Source organism: Salmo salar, chromosome ssa05 (assembly GCF_905237065.1).
Source record: "Salmo salar chromosome ssa05, Ssal_v3.1, whole genome shotgun sequence".
NCBI classification, from domain to species: Eukaryota; Metazoa; Chordata; class Actinopteri; order Salmoniformes; family Salmonidae; genus Salmo; species Salmo salar.
The window spans coordinates 4,725,492-4,752,582 of NC_059446.1; the positions used below are offsets into that span (position 1 = coordinate 4,725,492).

General features: G+C 41.9%; 2 protein-coding genes across 4 annotated transcripts in view; one reads left to right on the forward strand and one right to left on the reverse strand.

Annotated features, from left to right (window-relative positions):
• Nucleotides 1–12,135, reverse strand: part of LOC100196664 (PDZ and LIM domain 7) — a gene marked incomplete at its 3' end in the record, with an annotated part of 74,052 nt that extends 61,917 nt beyond the window's left edge. Inside the window, 2 exon segments of the mRNA NM_001141693.1 lie at nt 2,511–2,609; nt 12,002–12,135. Of these exon segments, the coding sequence (NP_001135165.1) occupies nt 2,511–2,606 (96 nt within the window). The 5' untranslated portion in view covers nt 2,607–2,609; nt 12,002–12,135.
• Nucleotides 12,136–12,366: 231 nt separating this feature from the next.
• LOC106604106 (clathrin light chain B) lies at nt 12,367–26,632 on the forward strand. Of its 3 annotated transcripts, none has more exons than XM_014198504.2 (7): nt 12,367–12,661; nt 12,909–13,125; nt 14,805–14,860; nt 16,763–16,880; nt 17,535–17,646; nt 22,339–22,392; nt 22,930–26,632. In XM_014198504.2, the coding sequence occupies exons 1-7, from the start codon at nt 12,617–12,619 to the stop codon at nt 23,099–23,101; spliced, it is 774 nt and encodes a 257-aa protein (XP_014053979.1). In that variant the 5' UTR covers nt 12,367–12,616; the 3' UTR covers nt 23,102–26,632. The 3 variants fall into 3 exon arrangements, with proteins under 3 accessions (XP_014053979.1, XP_014053981.1, XP_014053980.1); XM_014198505.2 differs by having other exon boundaries at nt 12,644–12,753; XM_014198506.2 differs by lacking the exon at nt 22,339–22,392 and having other exon boundaries at nt 12,372–12,661.
• Nucleotides 26,633–27,091: the final 459 nt, after the last annotated feature.

Here is a 27,091-nt window from a genome sequence, read left to right on the forward strand (position 1 = left end):
GTTGCCCAGAAATAGGTTACACCAGGGCTAAGCAACCTTTTCCCCCATCTGGAGTGCCAATATAGCTTACCATTTCTACGTGCCACTTCTGATTTTTATACGCACATCTTGGTGGAACAGTTTCCTCTATAAAAGCCTTTGCCTCTCAGTCAGTCATGTGGTCTTCTTCGTTGGTAGGAAAATAAATCTAAATCCTGTTCTGTCACCGATCCAGAGGAAACATTTTGTTATGATACTAGGCTGGTACTGAGTGAGTGTGAGCGAGAGCGAGGGCCGGACAGGCGAGCGAGATCGCGAGGGAAGGCAGGCGAGAAGAGAAATAGTAGGGAGAAGAGAGGTAGGAAGAGCCACAGAGTGCATGTACAGACAGGCTGGTTTAATCGCTACCTTCCATCACAGACACGCCAACAAACGTTGCACTTATAAGGGCTGGAAACCCTGTGTTTGGGTGTCACTCCGTTCCATTGCCAGTCGTTTATGGACTAATCAGAGAAAACATTTAGCTACGTACGCTTCATTTAGCTAAGATACAGTGACCTAACATAGTAACAAGTTGTTCCTGGGCAAGACTAAACAAGCCACAACATGTCCTTATGAGGAGAGAGAGAGAAGTGGAGCAACTCAGTCTGATACTGTATCATACATACTGATTACATCCCAAATGGGCCCCCCTCTTCACTAGAGCCCTATGAACCCTGGTCAAAAGGAGTGCTATAGTGCACAGGGAAATAGGGTGTAATTTGGGACACACCCCACTGACACACTGTCAGAGGAATGCATGAACTGAGAGGCAACTGATCGGTTCAGAGCTGAAACATGGATTTAAATTACACTCACTCTAGCTTGCTATTCTCCTCCATAGGTTCAGAGCTGACACATGGATTTAAATTACACTCACTCTAGCTTGCTATTCTCCTCCATAGGTTCAGAGCTGAAACATGGATTTAATGCCACCCATCATATATAGCTGTTCTCTCTCTCTCTCTCCCCCCCCTCTCTCTCTCTCCTCTCCCCTCCTCTCCCTCTTCCCCCCCCATAGTTTGCTGTTCAAATAAAACCCACAACAGGTGTCATGGTCAGACCCAGGGGTTCAGGTCACACTGGGGTCAAGGAGCTTATGCTGCATTCAGATATAGCCGACTTCAAAATAGCTGCTTAGGAATTGTAGCATATGGATGAAACGTATCCGGTTGTTTGACTGAGCAGAGTAGCGTGTAACCTGTATAATTCTTTAATGTCCACAGGGGATACAAAACATGGGGACACGGACACAAAGCCACACATATAGACCCCCCCCCCCCACACACAGACACACACACACACAGCAAATGGCATGTACGTGTATATATAGATGTAGGACTGGTTCATACTTGAATCTATTCTTTGTGGTACACTGGATTCAAACACCTTCAGTTAAAATTATTCTGGATTAATTTTGTATTCTTTGTTTCCTGCTCTAGTGTTATATTTACTGCTGGATAAAACTTATTTACTATTATGTGTTCATTTCTTTGCCAAACTGGCGATTTGACACGAAAATAAAAACGAGACAGACAGAAAGAGCGAACGAGAGACAAAAAGGCAAAATTTCATATCACTAATGAATAATACATGTTCTAGATTTTCTCTGAGTTGTGTGTGACCTCAGGGAGAGAACACATTCATTTCTCCATTCTGATGGTTTTATACTATTCAATCAAACTTCAACCAGAAATTGAACGATGAGGGGACCCCCCCCCCAAAAAAAATCTAAAATTTAAATAAATCAAGGCCTTATTTTTAACCAAATATTGAAATTGTGATATGACTTGAGATTTAGATCAAAACAGTTGGTTGAACTGTTGGAATCATGGAAATATAATGAGTATTCTAATTATACAGTTATAATGTAATAAGGGGCATTTTGAATACAGTGTTTGACATGACAATGAATGAAAAAGCCAGGAGGCATTCATAGAATACCAATAGGATCCCTATTGAGGCCTTATTGTGACAGGGTAGGAACCAAAGTGTTGGTCAGTGTTTCCTATGGGAGTGGGACCCTACAATCTTTGGCTACATTAAAATGGTTTCTCTTACTTCATGTAGCTAACATTCACGCTTTGCGTATTCCTCTCAGATTTAGAAGATACTGTTGCACAAACATGCTGATTTAGGCCTACACCATCACAGGTATCAGTATTAGCTAGCGACGTTTGCAACTTACTAAGAAAATACCAACTACCTGTTTGCAGACAGTAAGATACACAAACCAAGTGTAATTATAGAACGCTTGTGGATTTATATTAAGAAGCAAATTGGAAAGCTGCATCGTTGGCACCAATCAACATATTGTTGCATCTGCTGAATCGACCATGCAGACTGAAGAGTGGACGGTCAGCAGATGATCTCTGGTGGTCGAGCAACAAGGCTCGGTGAGTGACACACACACACACACACACACACACACACACACACACACACACACACACACACACACACACACACACACACACACACACACAGCTTACCCTGGACACCGTGAGGGGCATGCTGAAGTCTTTCCCCCCCTGAAGTCTGAATCCCCATGGTGCTGGACCGTTGAGGGTTATACAGTATATACTCATGGCCTATAGAGGAGAGAAGAGAGAGGGTTATTCATGGAATATATAAGAGAGAGAGAGAGAGAGAGGACACACTGAACAAAAATATAAAAACACAACATGTAAAGTGTTGGTCCCATGTTTGATGAGCTGAAATAAAAGATCCCTGAAATGTTCCATACACACAAAAAGGTTATTTCTCTCATTCTGTGCACAAATGCATTTACATCCCTGTTAGTGAGCATTTCTCCTTTGCCAAGACGGCATATCAATAAGCTGATTAAACAGCACGATCATTACACAGGTGCACCTTGTGCTGCGGACAATAAGATGCCACTCTAAAATGTGCATTTTTATCACAACACAATGCCACAGATGTCTCAAGTTTTGAGGGAGCGTGCAATTGCCATGCTGACTGCAAGAATGTCCACCAATGTCGTTCTAGAGAATTTGGCAGTAAGTGCAACTGATCTCACAACAGCAGACCACGTGTAACCACGCCAGCCCAGGACCTCCACATCCGGCTCCTTCACCTGCGGTATCATCTGAGACCAGCCACCCAGACAGCTAGTGAAACTGGGGAGTATTTCTGTCTGTAATAAAGCCCTTGTGGGGAAAAACCTCATTCTGATTGGCTGGTCCTGGCTCCCCATGGCAGCGCCCCTGCCCAGTCATGTGAAATCCATAGATTAGGTCCTAATGAATTTATTTCAATTGACCTACAATGAGCTAAGGTTTTAATTCCTTGCATAGAACTACATGCAAGGCCTGTTTCTGTGAGGAGAGTTGGTATGGATGGGCTTGCCTTGGCAGCAGAACACCCAACACAGCAGGGACTCAGAGTTCCCTCATCCCCAGGTCCTCACAGGTTGCATCCTATATGGCACCCTAATTCCTTTATAGTGCACTACTTTTTGACCTGCGCCCTATGAACAGTAGTGCACTATGTGGAGAATAGGTTACCATTTAGGACAGTGTTTCCCAAACCAGCATCTATAAACAACAATAAACGCGTGCTGATTAGCTGAATCAGAGGTGATAGACTAGTGTTGGAATGATTCCACCATGTAGCTCCTTAAATGGGTCACAGTGTAGAAGATCTAACACATTCTCAGTTGTTTTCATGTCACCCAGAAAGCAACCAAACAAGGAGCCAGTTAGGACCTCTTCACACTACTTAGACTGACCACACACACGGTCCAGGATAGAGATACCTGTGTAGTGTAAAGAGATGGAACTACATTCTACATTTTCATTTTTAGTCATTTAGCAGACGCTCTTATCCAGAGCGACTTACAGTAGTGAATACATACATTTATTATTTTTTTTTTTTTGTACTGGCCCCCCGTGGGAATCGAACCCACAACTCTGGCGTTACACACACACCATGCTGGCGTTGCAAACACCATGCTCTACCAACTGAGCCACAGGGAAGGCCAAATCTCTTTTTAAATTTTTTTTTTTTTTAAGAGATGTCTCCCACACTACCTCCTGAGGTAGTCATCTACACCACATAGCCCCTCTGAGTGGTAAAGTGTAAAGACAACAGCTCTCCCACACCACGTCCCTGCAAAAAAAATTACCTTAAAATGCTCTGTTTGCCAGATTGAAAATTAAAGGCGTTTGTGAATCATTGCATTAAAATCAAGTGTGCAAACATGGCTTAGATGAGAAGCTCCTGTATAGTTTGAATTTTCTATCCTTATTTTGTTTGTCTCTATACTATGGTATTTACGGTATGATAAATAGCTGAACTCAAGAGGTGAGGGAGGAATGTAATTCCAGCCACATCACATCCAAGGACCGTAAACAGAGAAGATACAAATCCGAAGTTGGAGACAGACCCCGACTAGACATATTTTATTCATGTAAATCCACCCTTAGGTCACGACCCTTTAAACCAGGGTCACAAAAGGAAGGAATGTGCCATGACCCACCAGTGGGCTCTAACACACTGGTTGAGAAACAGTCTAATGCTAGGCTAAACTAACTCAAAATGTTTCAAGACGCTGCTGTGCAAAGCGATGGAATATCTACCCATGGAATCCTACAGGAAGAGAGTGCAAGGCCTGACTGGAGTTACTCATTAGAGAAAACTAGAAAACTATTTTCTACAAATATCTCATTAAGTCTAACGCTAGGCTAAACTGCATTAGATGACTAAAATGTATTTTCTATTTTCTACAAATATCTCATTAAGTCTAACGCTAGGCTAAACTGCATTAGATGACTAAAATGTATTTTCTATTTTCTACAAATATCTCATTAAGTCTAACGCTAGGCTAAACAGCATTAGATGACTAAAATGTATTTTCTATTTTCTACAAATATCTCATTAAGTCTAACGCTAGGCTAAACTGCATTAGATGACTAAAATGTATTTTCTATTTTCTACAAATATCTCATTAAGTCTAACGCTAGGCTAAACTGCATTAGATGACTAAAATGTATTTTCTATTTTCTACAAATATCTCATTAAGTCTAACGCTAGGCTAAACAGCATTAGATGACTAAAATGTATTTTCTATTTTCTACAAATATCTCATTAAGTCTAACGCTAGGCTAAACAGCATTAGATGACTAAAATGTATTTTCTATTTTCTACAAATATCTCATTAAGTCTAACGCTAGGCTAAACTGCATTAGATGACTAAAATGTATTTTCTATTTTCTACAAATATCTCATTAAGTCTAACGCTAGGCTAAACAGCATTAGATGACTAAAATGTATTTTCTATTTTCTACAAATATCTCATTAAGTCTAACGCTAGGCTAAACAGCATTAGATGACTAAAATGTATTTTCTATTTTCTACAAATATCTCATTAAGTCTAACGCTAGGCTAAACTGCATTAGATGACTAAAATGTATTTTCTATTTTCTACAAATATCTCATTAAGTCTAACGCTAGGCTAAACTGCATTAGATGACTAAAATGTATTTTCTATTTTCTACAAATATCTCATTAAGTCTAACGCTAGGCTAAACTGCATTAGATGACTAAAATGTATTTTCTATTTTCTACAAATATCTCATTAAGTCTAACGCTAGGCTAAACTGCATTAGATGACTAAAATGTATTTTCTATTTTCTACAAATATCTCATTAAGTCTAACGCTAGGCTAAACTGCATTAGATGACTAAAATGTATTTTCTATTTTCTACAAATATCTCATTAAGTCTAACGCTAGGCTAAACAGCATTAGATGACTAAAATGTATTTTCTATTTTCTACAAATATCTCATTAAGTCTAACGCTAGGCTAAACTGCATTAGATGACTAAAATGTATTTTCTATTTTCTACAAATATCTCATTAAGTCTAACGCTAGGCTAAACTGCATTAGATTACTAAAATGTATTTTCTACAAATATCTCATTAAGTCTAACGCTAGGCTAAACAGCATTAGATGACTAAAATGTATTTTCTATTTTCTACAAATATCTCATTAAGTCTAACGCTAGGCTAAACTGCATTAGATTACTAAAATGTATTTTCTATTTTCTACAAATATCTCATTAAGTCTAACGCTAGGCTAAACTGCATTAGATTACTAAAATGTATTTTCTATTTTCTACAAATATCTCATTAAGTCTAACGGTAGGCTAAACTGCATTAGATGACTAAAATGTATTTTCTATTTTCTACAAATATCTCATTAAGTCTAACGCTAGGCTAAACTGCATTAGATGACTAAAATGTATTTTCTATTTTCTACAAATATCTCATTAAGTCTAACGCTAGGCTAAACTGCATTAGATGACTAAAATGTATTTTCTATTTTCTACAAATATCTCATTAAGTCTAACGCTAGGCTAAACTGCATTAGATGACTAAAATGTATTTTCTATTTTCTACAAATATCTCATTAAGTATTAGAACAGGAGCTAGGCATACGGAAGAGCTCAAGTCTGGACTTCAGACTGGGAGCCCTGGGTCATATATTCAAGGAAAACAGAAGAAAGACTGAAACGGAGTGTCTACATCAATTCTTGACCAATAAGAAACGACTGGGGGGGGGGGTTTTCGTTGCAAAAAAAAAAATGTTTTGCTACGTTGTGCACTAATAAATACAACTCAGAGTCACATCCACCTCTGGTCTGAATGACATACTGACAGTCAGACATACAGTGTTCAGAGAACAGCGGAGGGACATTGCTTTTACATTCAGGTGACCCCAAACAGACTTACAGTACCAGTCGAAAGTTGACACACCTACTCATTAAAGGGTTTTTCTTATTAATTTTTTTGTACTATTTTCTACATTGTACAATACTTGTGAAGATGTCAAAACTATGAAATAACACATATGGAATTAGGTAGTAAACAACTCAAAATATATTTTAGATTCTTCAAAAGTATCCGCCCTTTGCCTTGATGGCAGCTTTGCACACTCTTGGCATTCTCTCAACCAGCTTCATGAGAAATGCTTTTCCAACAGTCTTGAAGGAGTTCCCACATATGCTGAGCACTCGTTGGCTGTTAGTCCTTCACTCTGCGGTTCAACTCATCCCAAACCATCTCAATTGGGTTAAGGTTGGGTGATTGTGGAGGCCAGGTCATCTGATGCAGCACTCCATCACTCTCCTTCTTGGTCAAATAGCCCTTACACACCATGGAGGTGTGTTGGGTCATTGTCCTGTTGAAACACAAATGATAGTCCCACTAAGCCCAAACCAGATGGGATGGCCTATCGCTGCAGAATGCTGTGGTAGCCATGCTGGTTAAGTGTGACTTGAATTCTAAATAAATCACAGACTGTGTCACCAGCAAAGCACCCCCACACCATCACACCTCCTCCTCCATGCTTCACGGTGGGAACCCCACATGTGGAGATCATACGTTCAAAGACAAAACAAAGACACGGCGGTTAGAACCAAACATTTCAAATTTGGACTCAGACTAAAAAAGACAGATTTCAACCGGTCTAATGTCCATTGCTCGTGTTATTGGCCCAAGCAAGTCTTCTTCTTGTTGGTGTCCTTCAGTAGTGGTTTCTTTGCAGTATTTTTACCATGAAGGCCTGATTCATGCAGTCTCCTCTGAACAGTTGATGTTGAGATGTGTGTTACTTGAACTCTGTGCACCATTTATTTGGGCTACAATTTCTGAGGCTGGTAACGCTAATGAACATATCCTCTGCAGCAGAGGTAACTCTGGGTCTTCCTTTCCTGTGGCGGTCCTCATGAGAGCCAGTTTCAACATAGAGCTTAATGGTTTTTGTGAAGAAACTTTAAAAGTTCTTGACATTTTCCAGATTTAAGACATGAAGGTCAGTCAAGTAATGATGGACTATCATTTCTCTTTGCTTATTTGAGCTGTTCTTGCCATAAAATGGACTTGGTATTTTACAAAATAGGGCTATCTACTGTATACCAACCCTACCTTGTCACAACACAAATGATTGTCTCAAACGCATTAAGGAAATAAATTCCACAAATTCACTTTTAACAAGGCACACCTGTTAATTAAAATGCATTCCAGGTAACTACCTTGTGAAACTGGTTGAGAGAATGTCAAGAATGTGGAAAGCCGTCAAGGCAAAGGGTGGCTACTTTGCAGAATCTCAAATATAATTTGATTTGTTTACCACTTTTTTGGTTACTACGTGATTCCATATGTTATTTCATAGTTTTTAATATTGTCGCTATTATTCTACAATGTAGAAAATAGTAAAAATAAATTAAACCCTGGAATGAGTAGGTGTGTCCAAACTTTTGACTGGTACTGAATACAGAGCGGCTTACAGTGAGTACATTTAACTAACGTAAGTCAAGTCACAGCAATAAAGCTACATGAATGGCATACTATGTATAGACCACAAACTAGGCTAAATCTGTCCATTGTTATGTCCTTATTATAAACTAAGAAAAAACTAATTAATATGTAGGCCTAGTACAATTCTGTCACATGACATCCAGGAAACAAACAGAGGGAAGGTAGCCTAGTGGTTTCTACTTCCTGTATATAGGCATGATATTTCTATTCTCTGTATGTAGAGTAGGTAGCCTAGTGGTCAGAGCGTTGGGCTAGTAACCGAAAAGGTTGCAAGATTGAATTCCCGAGCTGACAAGGTAAAAAAAAATCTGTCGTTCTGCCCCTGAACAAGGCAGTTAACCCACTGTTCCCCGGTAGGCTGTCATTGAAAATGAGAATTTGTTCTTAATGGACTTGCCTAGTTAAATAAAGGTAAAATAAATTAAAAAGGGACACTTCTATAGACTGTATTTACGCTGTCCACTCTTATTCCACATACTAACCAAACGTTAGTCTGTCCGCAAACAAATACCCTTCGTTGTTAAAACGTATCTGTCAAAGTAATACAGGTTTAATTACATTGATACAGCGCATTTCCTTCGCTCACAGCCAGCACAACACATAACCCATGTCATTTTAAGAACCAAGGACAACCTGAGACCTAAGGCCATGACACTTAATGCTCTTGCCAAATTAGTTACAAGCCTAATGATAACCTCAACCCCCCCCCCATAACTCTCTCCTCCAAGGTATCCAAAACCTCACCACGACACAGACCTACCTGCAATGCAAACATACCTTGTCCTGATGAGGCCCTCCTGGTAACCCAAAGCTGGCAGAAAGCTACAGAAGTGCTAGAGTACTGAAGCAGGATGGGCTGACTCTCTCCCTCCCCCAGTGACACAGCTAGGCAAGCCCCCCCACACTCCTCTCCTCAGAGAGCTATATAAGGAATGTAAAACTACACCAAACTATTTCAGCCCTACACCCACATGAGTCACGGAGAAGGGGGGCAGCAACGAGGAGAAGGAGCAGGAGAGGAACATTGACTACCCATATTATCTGGCACCGACTTTGCACATAAAAGCCAAAAGATATTTAGAACGGGAGGAATGGCAAAGGAATAGAAGAGCAGAAGATAAATGAAGACCAGTAAGGAACACATTCCTTCCAGAAGTACTTTATAACCTTAACCAAACCAGCAATTAGAATATAGGACATCAAAAAGACAGACAGACCTGGTTTGACTTTTTTTCTATACGCAGTGAAAAAGTTACTTTGATTTATGTTTAAAACTAAATCCAAAGAATTGATAAGGTGTAGGCTACATGTACTTATTTCTACCCTAAAAACAAGTCAACCAAATGAGCTTCGGCTATTACAAAATGCTATCTGCCCTCTGAACTAGGTCCTGGTAGTGTGTTTATACAGACGTCAGCAAGCGTAGCTCTCCACAGCCTAGTATCCTTCATATCTAAATAGATGTTACATCTAGACTGATGGAATGTGTGAAAGGTCACACGAACAAACAAAAAACAAAAAAAAGGGATGGTAACAAATTTGAGAATCCTGTCACTGGGCCTTCAATATTTCCTCCAAGACCAGAGACACACTTTAAAAAGTTTAGAAGAGCAGCCAGACGTCAACGCCCAGAAAAAGCAGGTTCAGGAGGTCCTGTAAATAAATACTGAAATAACCTCTTTAGCTAAATGAGACATGTTTATGTAGCCCACACTCCAGAATCAAAATTAAAAGTTAGTTTTTTTATTCTATTCAACTCAAACTAAGCTTCAATTGCAAATTACACTGAGTATTCAACACATTAAGAAGTGCACTTTCCATGAGAGACTGACCAGGCGAACGCTATGATCCCTTATTGATGTCACTGGTTAAATCCACTTCAAAATCAGTGTAGATGAAGTGGAGGAGACAGTTTAAAGAAGGACTTTTAAGCCTAGAGACAATTGAGACATGGATTGTGTATATGTACCGTTCAGAGGGTGAATGGGCAAGACAACACATTTAAGTGCCTTTTGAACAGGGGTATGGTAGTAGGTGCCAGACGCACCGGTTTGTGTCGAGAACTGCAACGCTGCTGGGTTTTGTATGCTCAACAGTTTCCCATGGGCATCAAGAACAGTACTTCACCCAGCCAAGGACATCCAGCCAACTTGACAACTGTGGGAAGCATTGGAGGGGGTACAAGGTGTTCCTATTGGAAGGGGGTACAAGGTGTTCCTAATGTCTGGTATACTCCGTGTATATCCATGGGAATGCTGGTGTAACCGGTGTGAAACGGCTAGCTAGTAAGCGGTGGTGAGCGCTAATAGCGTTTCAAATCGGTGACATCACTCGCTCTGAGACCTTGAAGTAGTTGTTCCCCTTGCTCTGCAAGGGCCGCGGCTTTTGTGGAGCGATGGGTAACGGTGCTTTGAGGGTCCCTGGTTTCGAGCCCAGGTAGGGGCGAGGAGAGGGACGGAATCTACACTGTTACTTTCTCCATGTGTCAAAATGAAGATACTCAGAGGTTAACCCAGTAGTTTACCGTAACAGCCACTGGCAACAAAGACATGAAAGTGTTGCCTTGCATACAGACAGAGTGATAACAATTGGCATGCTGATAATGTCCACCAAAGCTTTGAATGTTCATTTCTCTACCATAAGCCACCTCCAACGTCGTTTTAAAGAATTTGGCAGTACATTGAACTGGCCTCACAACCTCAGACCACGTGTAACAACGCCAGCCCAGGACCTCCACATCCAGCTTCTTCACCTGCGGGATTATCTGAGGGTTGGGCAGAGGAGTATTTCTGTCTGTAATAAAGCCCCTTTTCTGGGTAAAAACTCCTTCTGAATTGGCTGGGCCTGCCTCCCCAGCAAGTTTGCTTGGCTCCCAAGTTGGTGGGCCTATACCACCCTCCCAGGTCCACCCATGGCTACGCCCCTGCCCAGTCATGTTAAATCCATAGATTAGACTCTAAAATGTACTTATTTCAATTGACTGATTTCCTTATATGAACTGTAATGCAGGAAAATATTTTAAATTGTTGCATGTTGAGTTTATATTTTTATTCAGTATAAATGTAAGTGTTGTAACCCCCCCAAAAAACTATATTTGGCAAACACTAAATTATGGAACGAGGGCTGATCAATAAATTGGTGGTATTCAAACATAGAAAGTGATATCCATAATTTTACATTATTGCTCTACTAACATGGATAGAATACAATGTAACTCCAACACCATACATACAGTATCTTGTAAAAACGAAGGAAACTGTTAAACACAACTTTTGAACAAGACCAGGTGTTGTAATATATACAATATATTGGTCTTGAATATTGTGGAATGCGATAAGAAAGGACTGCAAGATCAAGACAGGCCCGATCATTACAAGACCCACTTCGAGGTCTAGACCGCTTTATCGCCGCCGGGAAAATGTTATTCCACCAAGGAAAAACAGCTAAATATCTTACTTTCATGTAAAAGGAAAGCAGCAACTTAAATATCATCTTTTTTTTCTTCATTGTAACTTCATACACTCTAACGTCAGACAAGGCTATGTATGTTTTACAGACTTGGCTACAACAAACGTCCACTGGACTCCGTGTAGAATTCCGATAGTTGATAAATTAGAATAAACTTTTCTCCATTAACCTACCTCCTTGTCATTATGATGATCGGCGGACATCGTGAGTCGGCCTACCGTAGTCGAGATCTGAAAAGAAATAATGTGAATCAAACAAGTAACCCAGCCGAAAAGTAAACTTCGGACTTCCTCGACTTGGACGTCAGGGGCACTGTGGATCCCTTAAGCAGTAATCAGCATTCATTCCTGTTGAGCAGCGTCCTACTGTAACGTCAGCAAGTCACATGGAGGGGTAGGCGATCCCTGCCCTTCTTCTGTGCCCTTCTTCTGTGCTCTGCTATGGGAGAGGTGGTGCGCTTTCCCCCTAACAGTCTCTATTTCCTATATATTCTAAAATATCTAAAGGCGACTAAGAATAAGCAATATCAATTGCCTGCCTCACATGACGCTAAAATGAGCACTCTTATTATTATTATGCAGAAAGGTTTAATCATTTATTGTATTGTATTTTAATTATATTCTAATTCTGATAGTGTGCTCTATTCTATACTAACAAATAGAAAAAAGGTTTATACATAATAGCCTAATTAGGCAAGAAGAAAACGTTTAGTTCAGATACCAGTTGGGAAATAGGAGTGTATTTCATAGGTTTGTCCAGCAGATAGAGACACATCCTAATAAACCAAAATGAAAAAGTTGGAAGTACGATGTGGCAGGCGAGGCAAGTTGAAAGTGAGTAATCATGAATCATCCCAGACGGAAGAAGCTGACTAACTAACATTAGTCTTTATTCTATTAGCTGACAACAGTTCCTGTGAAGTTGGGTTAGTTACATGTTCTACCCGAGTATTGATATATCCACCATCATAACGCTTCTCTCTCAGCTCAATTCATGGATAACCAGCGATAATATAACGGTATTAAGCGGCTAGCCACACTTCCATTTTTATTTTGTTGTTGTTGTTGTTGTGGTGAAAAGATGGCTGATTCAGATTTGGGCTTCGCCTCTGACAACGGAGTGTTGCCCGTCGAGGTGGACCCAGCAGCGGCTTTCTTAGCCCAGCAAGAGACCGACATCGCGGTGATAGAGAGCGAAATCCCGGTGATAGAGAATAACGACGACGGAGGACCCGGAGCGTTGGACGGATCCGTTCAACAACCGCCGGTAGCGGATTCGCCTGCTCCTGGAGAATACGGTAAAACATTGCTAACTAGATGCTGAGTTAGCATGTTAGCTTAACTAACTTCTAAACTAGAAGTACATCAAAAGGAGACGACAACATTTAACTTGTTTTAGTACTGTAGTAACCAGACAAACTAGTTAGTTAGCTAAATTAGCCTGGTTTTTAGTACTATAGTAACCAGACAAACTAGTTAGTTAGTTAGCGAAATTAGCCTGGTTTTAGTACTATAGTAACCAGACAAACTAGTTGGTTAGCTAAATTAGCCTGGTTTTAGTACTATAGTAACCAGACAAACTAGTTAGTTGGCTAAAATTAGCCTGGTTTTAGTACTAAAGTAACCAGACAAACTAGTTAGTTGGCTAAATTAGCCTGGTTTTAGTACTATAGTAACCAGACAAACTAGTTAGCTAAATTAGCCTGGTTTTAGTACTATAGTAACCAGACAAACTAGTTAGCTAAATTAGCCTGGTTTTTAGTACTATAGTAACCAGACAAACTAGTTAGTTGGCTAAATTAGCCTGGTTTTAGTACTATAGTAACCAGACAAACTAGTTAGTTAGCTAAATTAGCCTGGTTTTAGTACTATAGTAACCAGACAAACTAGTTAGCTAAATTAGCCTGGTTTTAGTACTATAGTAACCAGACAAACTAGTTAGTTGGCTAAATTAGCCTGGTTTTAGTACTATAGTAACCAGACAAACTAGTTAGCTAAATTAGCCTGGTTTTTAGTACTATAGTAACCAGGCAAACTAGTTAGTTAGCTAAATTAGCCTGGTTTTTAGTACTATAGTAACCAGCCAAACTAGTTAGTTAGTTAGCTAAATTAGCCTGGTTTTTAGTACTATAGTAACCAGGCAAACTAGTTAGTTAGCTAAATTAGCCTGGTTTTAGTACTATAGTAACCAGACAAACTAGTTAGTTGGCTAAATTAGCCTGGTTTTAGTACTATAGTAACCAGACAAACTAGTTAGTTGGCTAAATTAGCCTGGTTTTAGTACTATAGTAACCAGACAAACTAGTTAGCTAAATTAGCCTGGTTTTTAGTACTATAGTAACCAGGCAAACTAGTTAGTTAGCTAAATTAGCCTGGTTTTTAGTACTATAGTAACCAGACAAACTAGTTAGTTAGTTAGTTAGTTAGCTAAATTAGCCTGGTTTTTAGTACTATAGTAACCAGGCAAACTAGTTAGTTAGCTAAATTAGCCTGGTTTTTAGTACTATAGTAACCAGACGAACTAGTTAGTTAGTTAGCTAAATTAGCCTGGTTTTTAGTACTATAGTAACCAGACAAACTAGTTAGTTAGTTAGCTAAATTAGCCTGTTTTTTTTAGTTAGCTAATTGACAACTGTCAATGTAAACGGTAACGTTATTTTAGTTGGAGGAAGCACACTAACGTTACACCCTGACTGGAATAATGTCTAAATGAGGACTAAAGTTTGAATCACTTGTCTGGATAATGATTGTGTAATGTCTTGAAGATTACACTCAGGTTAAATTAGGTTAGCCCATTGTTTGCGGTGAGAAACTAGTTTACCTTAGTGTCCAAAAAGGTGTTTAATACATTTACTGTGTCACTAGATATCCGCCCACCGAAAGCAAATCGATTTTAGTTAACGTAGGTTAGAATAATGTTAATTAATCATGTCATGTACGGTTCTTTTTAAAGTCGTTTTGTTGTTTCATCTGTCAGATGCCGGATTTGCAGAGGCATCAGCAGCCACGGTAAACGGAAACAGGTTTGTGCTGGTAAGAGAGGAGCATTAATGAGAATTAACCTTTATTTTTTTGTTTTAAATGATGTACTTGGACATGTTATTGCAGGTTAGTTTTGTAAGTGATGCTGTACCTGTAGTAGATGACACACCTGAAATAGGTACTGCATTCTCTATGGTAAGGCCATTGTTGTTCAAGGAAGCATGACAAGAGAAACGTTCTTGGGTAATGTAAAGACCAACTGCCTGTAAAAATGATATATATATATATATATATATCTCTTTTAGAAAACCGCCTATGAGTCCAAATAATTTATTCTACTGTCAAAATTGACAACAGTGTAAATAGTATAATTTTGGCTAAAATCAATGTCATCCAAAACAGTGTTTTGTAACCTGAGTATGTCCCAACATAATGTCAATTCAGATTGGGTTTGTTTCAATCCTGCCCACAGCTGGCAGCACATAAGTAATCATCACAGACCCCAGCATCATGCCTTGGTAAATGTGGTTTGACTTTGGATATCCCAATGGGGCTAGTTAGGGATAATGTGTAAACTACACAATGTAGGCTACATGGGACTATATGTTCAAATTCCAATACTTAAAAAAACCTCAAAACAACTATAAATTCATATACAGATATTGAAAGCATTTAATGATAACTAAAAGGTGTGCAACATGAATATTTTCTCATTTACATTGTTTAATTTATTGTTAATCCAACTTTGCCACGGTTGCACACCAAGGCTGAAGCTTATTGGTGAAAAATACTGGCTAACTCTTCCCACCTGCAAACACGCACACAAGACATCCACATCAAACCACACCCCGAAACCAACTCACCTTTGAATTGTCATGGCCGTTGGTATTTCTTAATGAGCCAAATCTAAAATGGGGCCAAATCAGGAAGTTCAGCTGCCCTTTAAGGATTTCTGCATTTGCTCCTCAGTGTCCAGCTGTTACTATTGAATGACCTGGTTGTCCTCATGCCTTATTAGTGCTGAGCGATTAATGCTTTTTGAGGTCGGTTAGATTATTAAAGAAATGATCACAGATTTCAGATTTAATAATTTTTTTTGGGGGGGGACGGACGACTGTAAAAGCATTATGTGAGTTGGATGCTGTAACAACACAGAATAAAATTGTTTCATAAAAGTCCCATGATTGTAGTGACTAATGCTTATCACTTATTAACCATAATTTCTTCAATGATTTTGTTTCACTCCAAGTCATCTTCTCATCTCTATAGAGCTGCTGTCTTGACAAAATCACTATTTTAGTATTTCTTCAAAGTAAATAAGTCATAGGCCTATTTATTTAACTGCTGAATACCAACTATCCATCACTTAAATCGTGTATTTTCAGGCTCGCAAAGTAATTGCTTTCTATCCCCCTCGATCGTGTGTTCTTCTCTCTTTGTCTGTGCCGCACAGACCGGACAAGTTTAAGCGGGTGCGCAGTGGATTATGGTCATTGTAGTTAATTACCAAGTTGTCTGCACTAAACTGTGTTGAATATTGGTCTGTTGGAAACTACAAATCCATACTACAATCGCACAGTTCAGGCTTGATCTGATTTATCTCTACAGAAACTGCACATCGAGCTCACAGATAAAAATGGTACAAAATGGAATTCTAATATTTGAATCGACGTCGGTCAATTAGTTGTTTAATAACCAACATTTTGGTTAATCGCTCGGCACTATGCCTTATGTATGGTGTTTGTCTAGCCTGCAGGCACCGCAAGCTAGGATACATCAGTTCATAATGGGCTAGTCTATGCCTGGTCTTATGGCTGCGTTTACACGGGCAGCCCAATTCTGATTTATTTTTGACCAATCAGATCAGATCTTTTGCCAATAATTGGGCTGCCTTTGTAAACGCAGCCTATGACTGGTGGTCCTTATGTCTGGTCCTGGTTCTTCCCCCCCCAGGAGTCCAACGGTCCATCGGACAGCTATGCGGCCATCTCCCAGGTGGACTCTCTGAGAGCAGAGCCTGAGAGCCTGCGTAAGTGGAGGGAGGAGCAGAAGGCACGGCTGGAGCAACTAGGTAAGTTGTGCCCTATATAGTGCACTACTTTTAGCCAGGGTCCATAGGGCTCTGGTCAAAAGTAGTGCACTATGTAGGGAATAGGGTGCCAGTTTGGGGACACACAGCTACTTCAGACTTGCATACTACTACCGCTGCGGTACATGCAGTATCTACCGCTGACTTCTCAGTCAGTATTTTGTACACACTGACGAAGGTTGACACCTAAATGTCTCATTCTTTCCCCTGCCTGCTAAAACGCTAAATAAAAGACCTATAAATATTAGGTTGAATACTCTGTGTATTTCTGTGTGTGAACCACCCTTCATTTGGGTTCCACTCAGTGTCTTGTCCTGTATGGTATGCTTGAGTTGTTCTTGCTGTATAGTTGATCTCCTGAGAAAAGAGCACCACCTTCTGTAGCTCATACAATGCATTGTGGACTAAAACATTTCATCCTGGGTAGTATTCATTAGTGCACACCATAGCAAAACCTTTATTGCAACGAAAAATGAAAACAAGCAATATTTATTGGACAAAATCAGGTAGTCCTGCCCATTTCCGCCTGTTTGCTTCCGTTTCGTTCCTATTGAATACTACCCTGGTTTTGCGCAGATTCTGTATTGATCATACCATCCCCATCTTTTCCTGTGTGTGTGTATGTGAACCCTGAAGACTCTGCGTCCAAGGCTGCGGAGGCTGAGTGGAAAGAGAAGGCCAAGAAAGAGCTGGAGGACTGGCATGTGCACCAGAATGAACAGATGGAGAAGAACAAGGCCAACAACAGGTTAGTTCCTACCTAACTCTGTTTACTTCCTACATGGTTCCCTCAACTAACATAACAGGAAATACAAGTATAACAATATACATTAGGCTAAATATGAATCTGAATGAATCGTTCACTATCAGAATCTAAGAGCAACAATGTTATAAGAATGTGTGTTTCTATGGTTATTTCGTGACATCAGACCAGGAAATGGGATTTATAAGCTTAGGCTTACAGACTTCCAATAGACTGTCACAGAAAGTTGACTTTATTCATGTACCTAAAAAAAATATATATATATATATATATAATAATGTGGACAGGATTTCCTGGTAAATATCCTAAACAGAGTGGAATCTTGTAATTGTGATAGCTGAGCTGACCTCTGGCCCCAGGGCTCCGATGTTTTGTTGTTGTTGTAACAGCCATATATTGTTCATTATTTAGGGTTTGTCACCAAGCTGAAATGTCGTTGTAATAGCTCTGAACTGGCATAAACTAAGGAAAGTGGATGGATTTCTCAACCTTATTTCTTTGAGCTAATGAAATAACTAAATGACACGTGACTTCTTATTTGCATTTTTGTATTGATTTATCAAAGTTGATTTAACTGTGAACTAATGTTTAACTATTTTAACGCCCTGTGTTATCCTACATTTACAGTGCATTCGGGAAGTATTCAGAGCTCTAGACTTTTTCCACATTTTGTTACGTTACAGCTTTATTCTAAAATTGATTAAATTGTAGTTTTTCCTCATCAATCTACACACAATACCCCATAATTACAAAGCAAAAACAGGTTTTTAGATATTTTTTGATGCAAATGTATAAAAATAAAGCACTGAAATATATCACATTTACATAAGTATTCAGACACTACTCAGTACTTTGTTGAAGCACCTTTGGCAGCGATTACAGCCTCAAGTCTTCTAGGGTATGACGCTACAAGCTTGGCACATCTGTATTTGGGGAGTTTCTCCCATTCTTCAATACAGATCCTCTCAAGCTCTGTCAGGTTAGATGGGGAGCGTCGCTGCACAGCTATTTTAAGGTCTCTAGAGATGTTCGATGGGGTTCAAGTCCGGGCTCTGGATGGGCCACTCAAGGACATTCAGAAACTTGTCCCGAAGCCACTCCTGCGTTGTCTTGGCTGTGTGCTTAGGGTCGTTGTCCTGTTGGAAGGTGAACCTTCGCCCCAGTCTGGAGGTCCTGAGTGCTCTGGAGCAGGTTTTCATCAAGGATCTCTCTGTACTTTGCGCCGTTCATCTTTCCCTATATCCTGACTAGTCTCCCTGTCCCTGTCGCTTAAAAACATCCCCACAGCATGATGCCGCCACCACCATGCTTCACCATAGGGATGGTGTCAGGTTTCCTCCAGATGTGACGCTTGGCATTCAGGCCAAAGAATTCAATCTTGGTTTCATCAGACCAGATAATCTGACCAAGGCCCTTCTCCCCCATCTTGGTGGTTCCAAACTTCTTCCATTTTATATATATATATATATATATATGGGATGGTTTTCCTGACTCTCTCTCGCAGTTTGGTGAAGGAGGAATAATGGTCTGGGGCTGTTTTTCATGGTTTGGGCCCCTTAGTTCCAGTGGAAATCTTAACGCTACAGCATACAATGACATTCTATATGATTCTGTGCTTCCAAATTTGTGGCTACATTTTGGGGAAGACCCTCTGCTTTTTCAGCATGACAATACCCCCGTGCACAAAGCGAGGTCCATACAGAAATGGTTTGTTGAGATAGGTGTGGAAGAACTTGACTGGCCTGCACAGAGTCTCCGCGCAGCAATGTTCCAACATCTAGTGGAAAGCCTTCCCAGAAGAGTGGAGGCTGTTATAGCGGCAAAAGGTGTGGACCAACTCCATATTAACGCCCATGATTTTCGAATGAGATATTCGACAAGTAGGTGTCCACATACTTTTGTCATGTATGTGCATTTTAAATTGCCATCGATTTTTAAAAATGCAATTGTGTTCGTTGTCCGTAGCTTGTACCTGCCCATACCGTAACCCCACTGCCACCATGGGGCACTCTGTTCACAATGTTGACATCAGCAAACCTCTCGCCCACACGACTGCAATCTGCCCGGTACAGTTGAAACTGGGATTCATCCGCGAAGAGCACACTTCTTCAGCGTGCCAGTCACCATCGAAGGTGAGAATTTGACCACTGAAGTCTGTTTATGATGCCGAACCGCAGTCAGGTCAAGACCCCTGGTGAGGACGACGACGACGCACGCAGATGAGCTTCCCTGAGACGGTTTCTGACTGTTGTGCAGAAATTATTTTGTTGTTCAAACCCATAGTTTAATCAGCTGTCCAGGCGGCTGGTCTCAGATGATCCTGCAGGTGAATAAGCTGGATGTGGAGGTCCTGGGCTGGCCTGGTTACACGGGGTCTGATGTTGTGAGGCCAGTTGGACGTACTGCCAAATTCACTAAAACGACATTGGAGGTGGCTTATGGTAGAGAAATGAACATTAAATTCTTTGGTAACAGCTCTGGTGGACGTTCCTGCAGTCAGCATGCCAATTGCACGTTCCCTCAACTTGAAACATCTGTGGCAATGTGTTGTATGACAACTGCAGTAGTATTTTATTGTTCCCAGCACAAGGCTGTTTAATCAGCTTCTTGATCAGCTTCTCCACCTGTCAGGTGGATGAATTATCTTGGGAAAGGAGAAATGCTCACTAACAGGGATGTAAACTAATTTGTGCACAACATTTGAGAGAAATAACCTTTTTTTTGTGCGAATGGAACATTTCTGGAATGTTTCATTTCAGCTCATGAAACATGGAACCAACACTTTTTACATGTTGCGTTTTTTAAAAATATTTTTGTTCAGTATAAAACCAATATTCTCCCTATGCTTCCTAACCGACTGTCCAGTCTGGCACGGTAGCAGTTTGTATCTACATCTCTCTTTCCTGCTGTAATGTGACTGAGCATGACGAGAGGCTAGCACTATGTCCAGGACAACACAGCCAGGATATAGAAAACAAAACCGTCTACGTCCCAAACGGCACCTTGTTCACTATATAGTGCACGACCCCAAGGCCCATAGGGCTCTGGTCAAAAGTAGTGCACTAAATAGTGACTAGGGTGCCAATTGGAATGTACACATTGGCTAGTAAGGGGAAAAAAACAATTTACCTAGAAATGTCACATTGCAGTATATCCTGTTGCCCTATGGACTACGATGATTAAGACAGTATTGTGTTTTATCATTACACAATGGAATTGTTCTATACCTATACACTGAGGGTACAAAACATTAAGAACACCTTCCTAATATCGAGTTGCACCCCCTTTTGCACTCAGAACAGCCTCGATTTGTCGGGGCATGGATTCTAGGTGTCGAAAGCATTCCACAGGGATGCTGGCCCATGTTGTGACTACAACGCTTTCAACAGTGGTGTCAAGTTGGCTAGTAGTGGATCTGTGAAATAGCTCGTTCCATCTCATCCCACAGATTATCAATTAGATTGATCTCTGGTGACTGGACAGGCCACTGCAGTAAGATGAATTCACTGTCATGTTTGTGGAATCATTCCTGGACAGTCCTAGCCTTGTTGCATTGGGGCATTATCCTGCCCAAAATAATCTATTTACAGATGGATACACTGCTGTCGTGAAGGGATGCTCCAGATTGGCAATAATGTTCAGATATCTTGTGCCGTTCAAATGTTGCTCCACGTTTATCAAGGGGCCCAATGTGTGCCATGAAAACACAGCCCACAACATCACCACCACCACCCGCCTGCAATGTTAACCCGCTGCGTGATGGATGCATGTAGTCGTGGTTCTATCTATACTCTAGCCCTCCAATCATTTTTTTTAAACAGCAGGAACCAGGATTCGTCAGACCAGGCAATGTTTTTCCCAATTCTCCAGTGTTTTCGTTCATTTGACATTTTAGTCATTTAGCAGACGCTCTTATCCAGAGCGACTTACAGTAGTGAATACATACATTTCAAACATTTTTTTCCCCCGTACTGGTCCCCCGTGGGAATCGAACCCACAACCCTGGCGTTGCAAACACCATGCTCTACCAACTGAGCCACACGGGACCGTTCGCTAGCCCACTGCAACCTCAGTTTCTCTGTAAGGTCGTTGATTGCCATATCCCATTCGTTTCAAGGTATGACGAGCTCTGCATTATTTGTATGGGTCTTTGGGCACCAATGTTGTACTGGACTGTCTGACTGTCTGTCGCTCTGCACAATTCATGTCAGCCTCATTTATCCTCTTTCATCGATGACCTGTTTTCCACCACTGGCCTGCTGTTGGCTGGATGTCCTTTGGGAGATGGACCATTCTTGATAGACACGGGAAACTATTGAGCATGAAAAACCCAGCAGTGTTCTTGGCACAAACCGGTGCGCCTGGCACCTACTACCATACCCCGCTCAAAGGCACTTCAATCTTTTTTTTTCTTGCCCATTCACCATCTGAATGGCACACATACACCATCGATGCCTCAAGATTTACATGTCACCTCCCCTTCATTTACACTGATTTGAAGTGGATTTAACAGGTGACATCAATAAGGAGGTCATAGCTTCCACCTTGATCGGGTCTACAATGTTCATCTGATGGGACTTCCTCTCCTGAATCTTGTTTGTTCTCTCTCTCTTCTCTTCTCTTCTTCTTCTCTTCTCTTTTTCCTTCTCTTCTCTCTCTCTCTCTACCGCACACTAGGATTGTTGATGAGACTTTCTACAAACAGCCCAACTCTGAAGTGCTAGGCTTTGTGTAGGCTTTACAACTCTTCTGCTTTTGGTGTAGTATTGTCTTGGCATTCTCCCTTTTTATTTTGTTACCTGTCATTACTTTGTTTGCATGTTCCAACTGTGAAACAAACCAGTGAATTAACACATGATGTGAGGGCTCATTTTGTTCTTGGAGGGACTCTATTTGACACTGTCCATAAATCACAACAACAGTGTTTATTGAAATCCATCTAAATTATTTCAGTTATGATCATTTGCCAGAAATGCATGTAGCCTATTTTCAATACCGTGGTGTGTGTGTGTCAGTTTTAGTCAAATGTACATACGCTATGAGTCTGTGACGTGTGAAGATTAAAGCATGGCATGTCATTTATTCTAATCTCTATGGGACGGTTTTCCTGACTCAGACTAAAGTCCTGAAATAAAATGTTATTTCAAAGGAGATTCTCCAATGAGCATTGTAAATGTATTAGTCCAGGACCAGGCTTAATCTGTGTCCGGGAAACCGTTCCTCAAACACCTCATCCACATCTCCCATCCCCTTCCTTCCCTCCTCCAGGGCATCTGAAGAGGCCTTCCTGTCTGAGGCTGACGGTGACAGTCCAGGGACGGAGTGGGAGAAAGTGGCCCGTCTCTGTGACTTCAACCCCAAGACCAACAAGACAGCCAAGGACGTGTCCCGGATGCGCTCGGTCCTCATAGCCCTCAAACAGACACCTCTGGTGCGCTAGTACGGCCAATGGAACGGAGGAGTGGTGGTGATGTTGGTTTCCGGTGTCCCTTCTTTAAACAACGCCCGCTCTTGAGTTATGAACCCTGTTTGCATTTAGGCAGAATGAGTACTAGCCTCTCAATCATATAGGTCTTCTTTTGGTGTAGGGTTCTTTTATGTTCGGACCCTCCTCTTCTCCGCTGTGTCCTGGTGTAGTGTCCCTCTTCTCCGCTGTGGCTCGGTGGAGTGTCCCTCCTCTTCTCCGCTGTGTCTCGGTGTAGTGTCCCTCCTCTTCTCCGCTATGTCTCGGTGGAGTGTCCCTCCTCTTCTCCGCTGTGTCTCGGTGGAGTGTCCCTCCTCTTCTCCGCTGTGTCTCGGTGGAGTGTCCCTCCTCTTCTCCGCTGTGTCTTGGTGTGGTGTCCCTCCTCTTCTCCGCTGTGTCCTGGTGTAGTGTCCCTCCTCTTCTCCGCTGTGTCTCGGTGGAGTGTCCCTCCTCTTCTCCGCTGTGTCTCGGTGGAGTGTCCCTCCTCTTCTCCGCTGTGTCTCGGTGGAGTGTCCCTCCTCTTCTCCGCTATGTCTCGGTGTAGTGTCCCTCCTCTTCTCCGCTGTGTCTCGGTGTAGTGTCCCTCCTCTTCTCCGCTGTCTCTCGGTGGAGTGTCCCTCCTCTTCTCCGCTGTGTCTCGGTGGAGTGTCCCTCCTCTTCTCCGCTGTGTCTCGGTGGAGTGTCCCTCCTCTTCTCCGCTGTGTCTCGGTGGAGTGTCCCTCCTCTTCTCCGCTGTGTCTCGGTGGAGTGTCCCTCCTCTTCTCCGCTGTGTCTCGGTGGAGTGTCCCTCCTCTTCTCCGCTGTGTCTCGGTGGAGTGTCCCTCCTCTTCTCCGCTGTGTCTCGGTGGAGTGTCCCTCCTCTTCTCCGCTGTGTCTCGGTGGAGTGTCCCTCCTCTTCTCCGCTGTGTCTCGGTGGAGTGTCCCTCCTCTTCTCCGCTGTGTCTCGGTGGAGTGTCCCTCCTCTTCTCCGCTGTGTCTCGGTGGAGTGTCCCTCCTCTTCTCCGCTGTGTCTCGGTGGAGTGTCCCTCCTCTTCTCCGCTGTGTCTCGGCGGAGTGTCCCTCCTCTTCTCCGCTGTGTCTCGGTGGAGTGTCCCTCCTCTTCTCCGCTGTGTCTCGGCGGAGTGTCCCTCCTCTTCTCCGCTGTGTCCTGGTGGAGTGTCCCTCCTCTTCTCCGCTGTGTCCTGGTGGAGTGTCCCTCCTCTTCTCCGCTGTGTCTCGGTGTAGTGTCCCTCCTCTTCTCCGCTGTGTCTCGGTGTAGTGTCCCTCCTCTTCTCCGCTGTGTCTCGGTGTAGTGTCCCTCCTCTTCTCCGCTGTGTCTCGGTGTAGTGTCCCTCCTCTTCTCCGCTGTGTCTCGGTGTAGTGTCCCTCCTCTTCTCCGCTGTGTCTCGGTGTAGTGTCCCTCCTCTTCTCCGCTGTGTCTCGGTGGAGTGTCCCTCCTCTTCTCCGCTGTGTCCCGGTGGGGTGTCCCTCTTCTCCGCTGTGTCCCGGTGTGGTGTCCCTCCTCTTCTCCGCTGTGTCCCGGTGTGGTGTCCCTCCTCTTCTCCGCTGTGTCTCGGTGTAGTGTCCCTCTTCTCCGCTGTGTCCCGGTGGAGTGTCCCACTTCTCCTCTGTGTCCTGGTGGAGTGTCCCTCCTCTTCTCCGCTGTGTCTCGGTGGAGTGTCCCTCCTCTTCTCCGCTGTGTCTCGGTGTAGTGTCCCTCCTCTTCTCCGCTGTGTCTTGGTGTGGTGTCCCTCTTCTCCGCTGTCTCTCGGAGTGTCCCTCCTCTTCTCCGCTGTGTCTCGGTGTAGTGTCCTTCCTATGTTTAACTGGAGGAAAGGTATTTTGCCTCTCCCACCATCTTTCCTTATTCTGATGTAATGTATCCAGTGGAAATATAAGTCACTACCTGAAACATGGAACGTTCTTGACTGTTCATGTTCTTTTTAACTTCCCTCAGCAATGCTTCCATTTGACCACTACATTACTGACGTTAAGAAAATATTGTTACTGTAAATTCTTTATTAAACTCCTTCCCTCTCCTAAACTACAGAGGGCATTGGGTCAGATCCCTCTCTCTTAAGCATAATGGACTCTCCCAATTAAGTGTTTTTGTAATTTTATAAAATACCAGATTAGGTTAATCTCCACTGTAATTTGTATTTTATTTCATGTGAAAAGGTCTAACATAGCCAGTCCTGTTCAGGAACTACATTAGGAGTCGATTGTAAACCACCTATGCCTGTTTTTTTTATTTATTAAGAATTGATTAATTGACCTATTCATTCACTGTTGAATGATATTCCTAATTGATTATTTAACGGTAGCTAATAGAAATTTGAGATGCTATGAGCTTGTGGCCTTGTTGAACTTTAAACTCCTCCTTACTCCCGTTTAGGGTTTGTGCTTTTGGCCAGATGAATTTCCTTCCCAAGCTAGACTACTTATAGCCTGGTTTCAGATCTGTTTTTGTGCAGTCTTGCCAAATGTGACAATGACCCTTTTTTTTTATACATATGTTCTATGCAATAACCATAAGAGTTGGCAGGACAGCACAAACAGATCTGGGACCAGGCTAGACGATGTAGTCTGCTCCAACAAATAAGTGTCTTCACATCCAACGAATCATTCTGAGGTAGATCCTCAGTAAGGATCAGAAGAATTCACATACTAGGGGGCTTGTTGTGCCATTGTTTTTAGGCTGTAGAACCTTGGGGGTACTGCCCCATCCCCCCTGGATAGATCCACGTGTCTCCTTACCTCTACTTTAGGCACAAGTGGTCACCCTCTCTTCACTTTTCTCACTGTCAGCCGTGAAGGATAATTCTTCCCAAGTTTTACCAGTGAGACGGCTATGCAGCATCTGCATACCAACCATTTGATCTGGATCAGTTTTATGGGAATATACCTCTTAGATCTTAGTTATGTAGTGTTTTGAATGATGCACAGTGAGTGAATTTTACAGCAGAAGGTGTTATTAAAACTGAAGCAAATCTGTGTTTTTGTTTCAATCAAAGCACTTTTGTTGTTGTCTAGTAGCACGAGTTATGAGAGAGATGCAACCATTTTAAACAATCATCCGGAAATCAGGTGGGGGGGTTTTTGCCTTACAGTAACATACTATTATATTGGTTTCTGTTCTGTATAATATCATGTGATCTTCCAAACTTTGATCTAACTTTAAGTGATAGCCATTCATCAGAGTAGCCTGCAGAGACTGTGGATGTAGAGAATCCCCCACATGTGCAAAACCTTTAACCCTGGGAAGAAAATCCCGATCCACAGCCACTCTGTCTTTAAGAGTCCTCATATCATGGACAAATTAAACAAGAAATCTAGAATGACATGGACATGTTGTAAACAGTTTGATGAAAGCTAGTCTGTTGAGTCATATTTTCAAACACTCCCCCCCCTTCATTTAAACTGCGTTGTCTCAATCTGTCATCAGCTGTTGTGTATTGGGACATTATCACACAGAGAATGTTACACAGGAACTGGAAAACTCATCAATAAAAAAATCTCATATCTGCCTGTTTTGGTATTGTCTTTTTTAAAATTTTTATCATCAAGCAAAATGTTTGTGAGCATTAAATAAAACTGTGTACGTGGGAAGACTCGAGACCATAGGCTTATTGTTAAACTCATGAAGGGGTACTCTGGGCAGAGAAATGTTCTTGGTGGTACAGTGACCAAAACAGGTTGAGAACCACTGGACTAGCGTTAGAACAGATCTGAGCTGTTCCTCTAGCCCTCCCTTACAACAGCCCCACACTGGCAGGTCATCTTCACCCGTCCCTATAACAGCCCCACACTGGCAGGTCATCTTCACCCGTCCCTATAACAGCCCTTATTTACTATATTGGTCATAAGAGCCAGATGCTCCATCTATAGCACACAAACAATTCACTTATTTATTTTTTTATAAAGGGACAGGCATATAACCCTGTGTGTGTGTGTGAGGATACATTGCTCTGTGTTTCACTTGACATG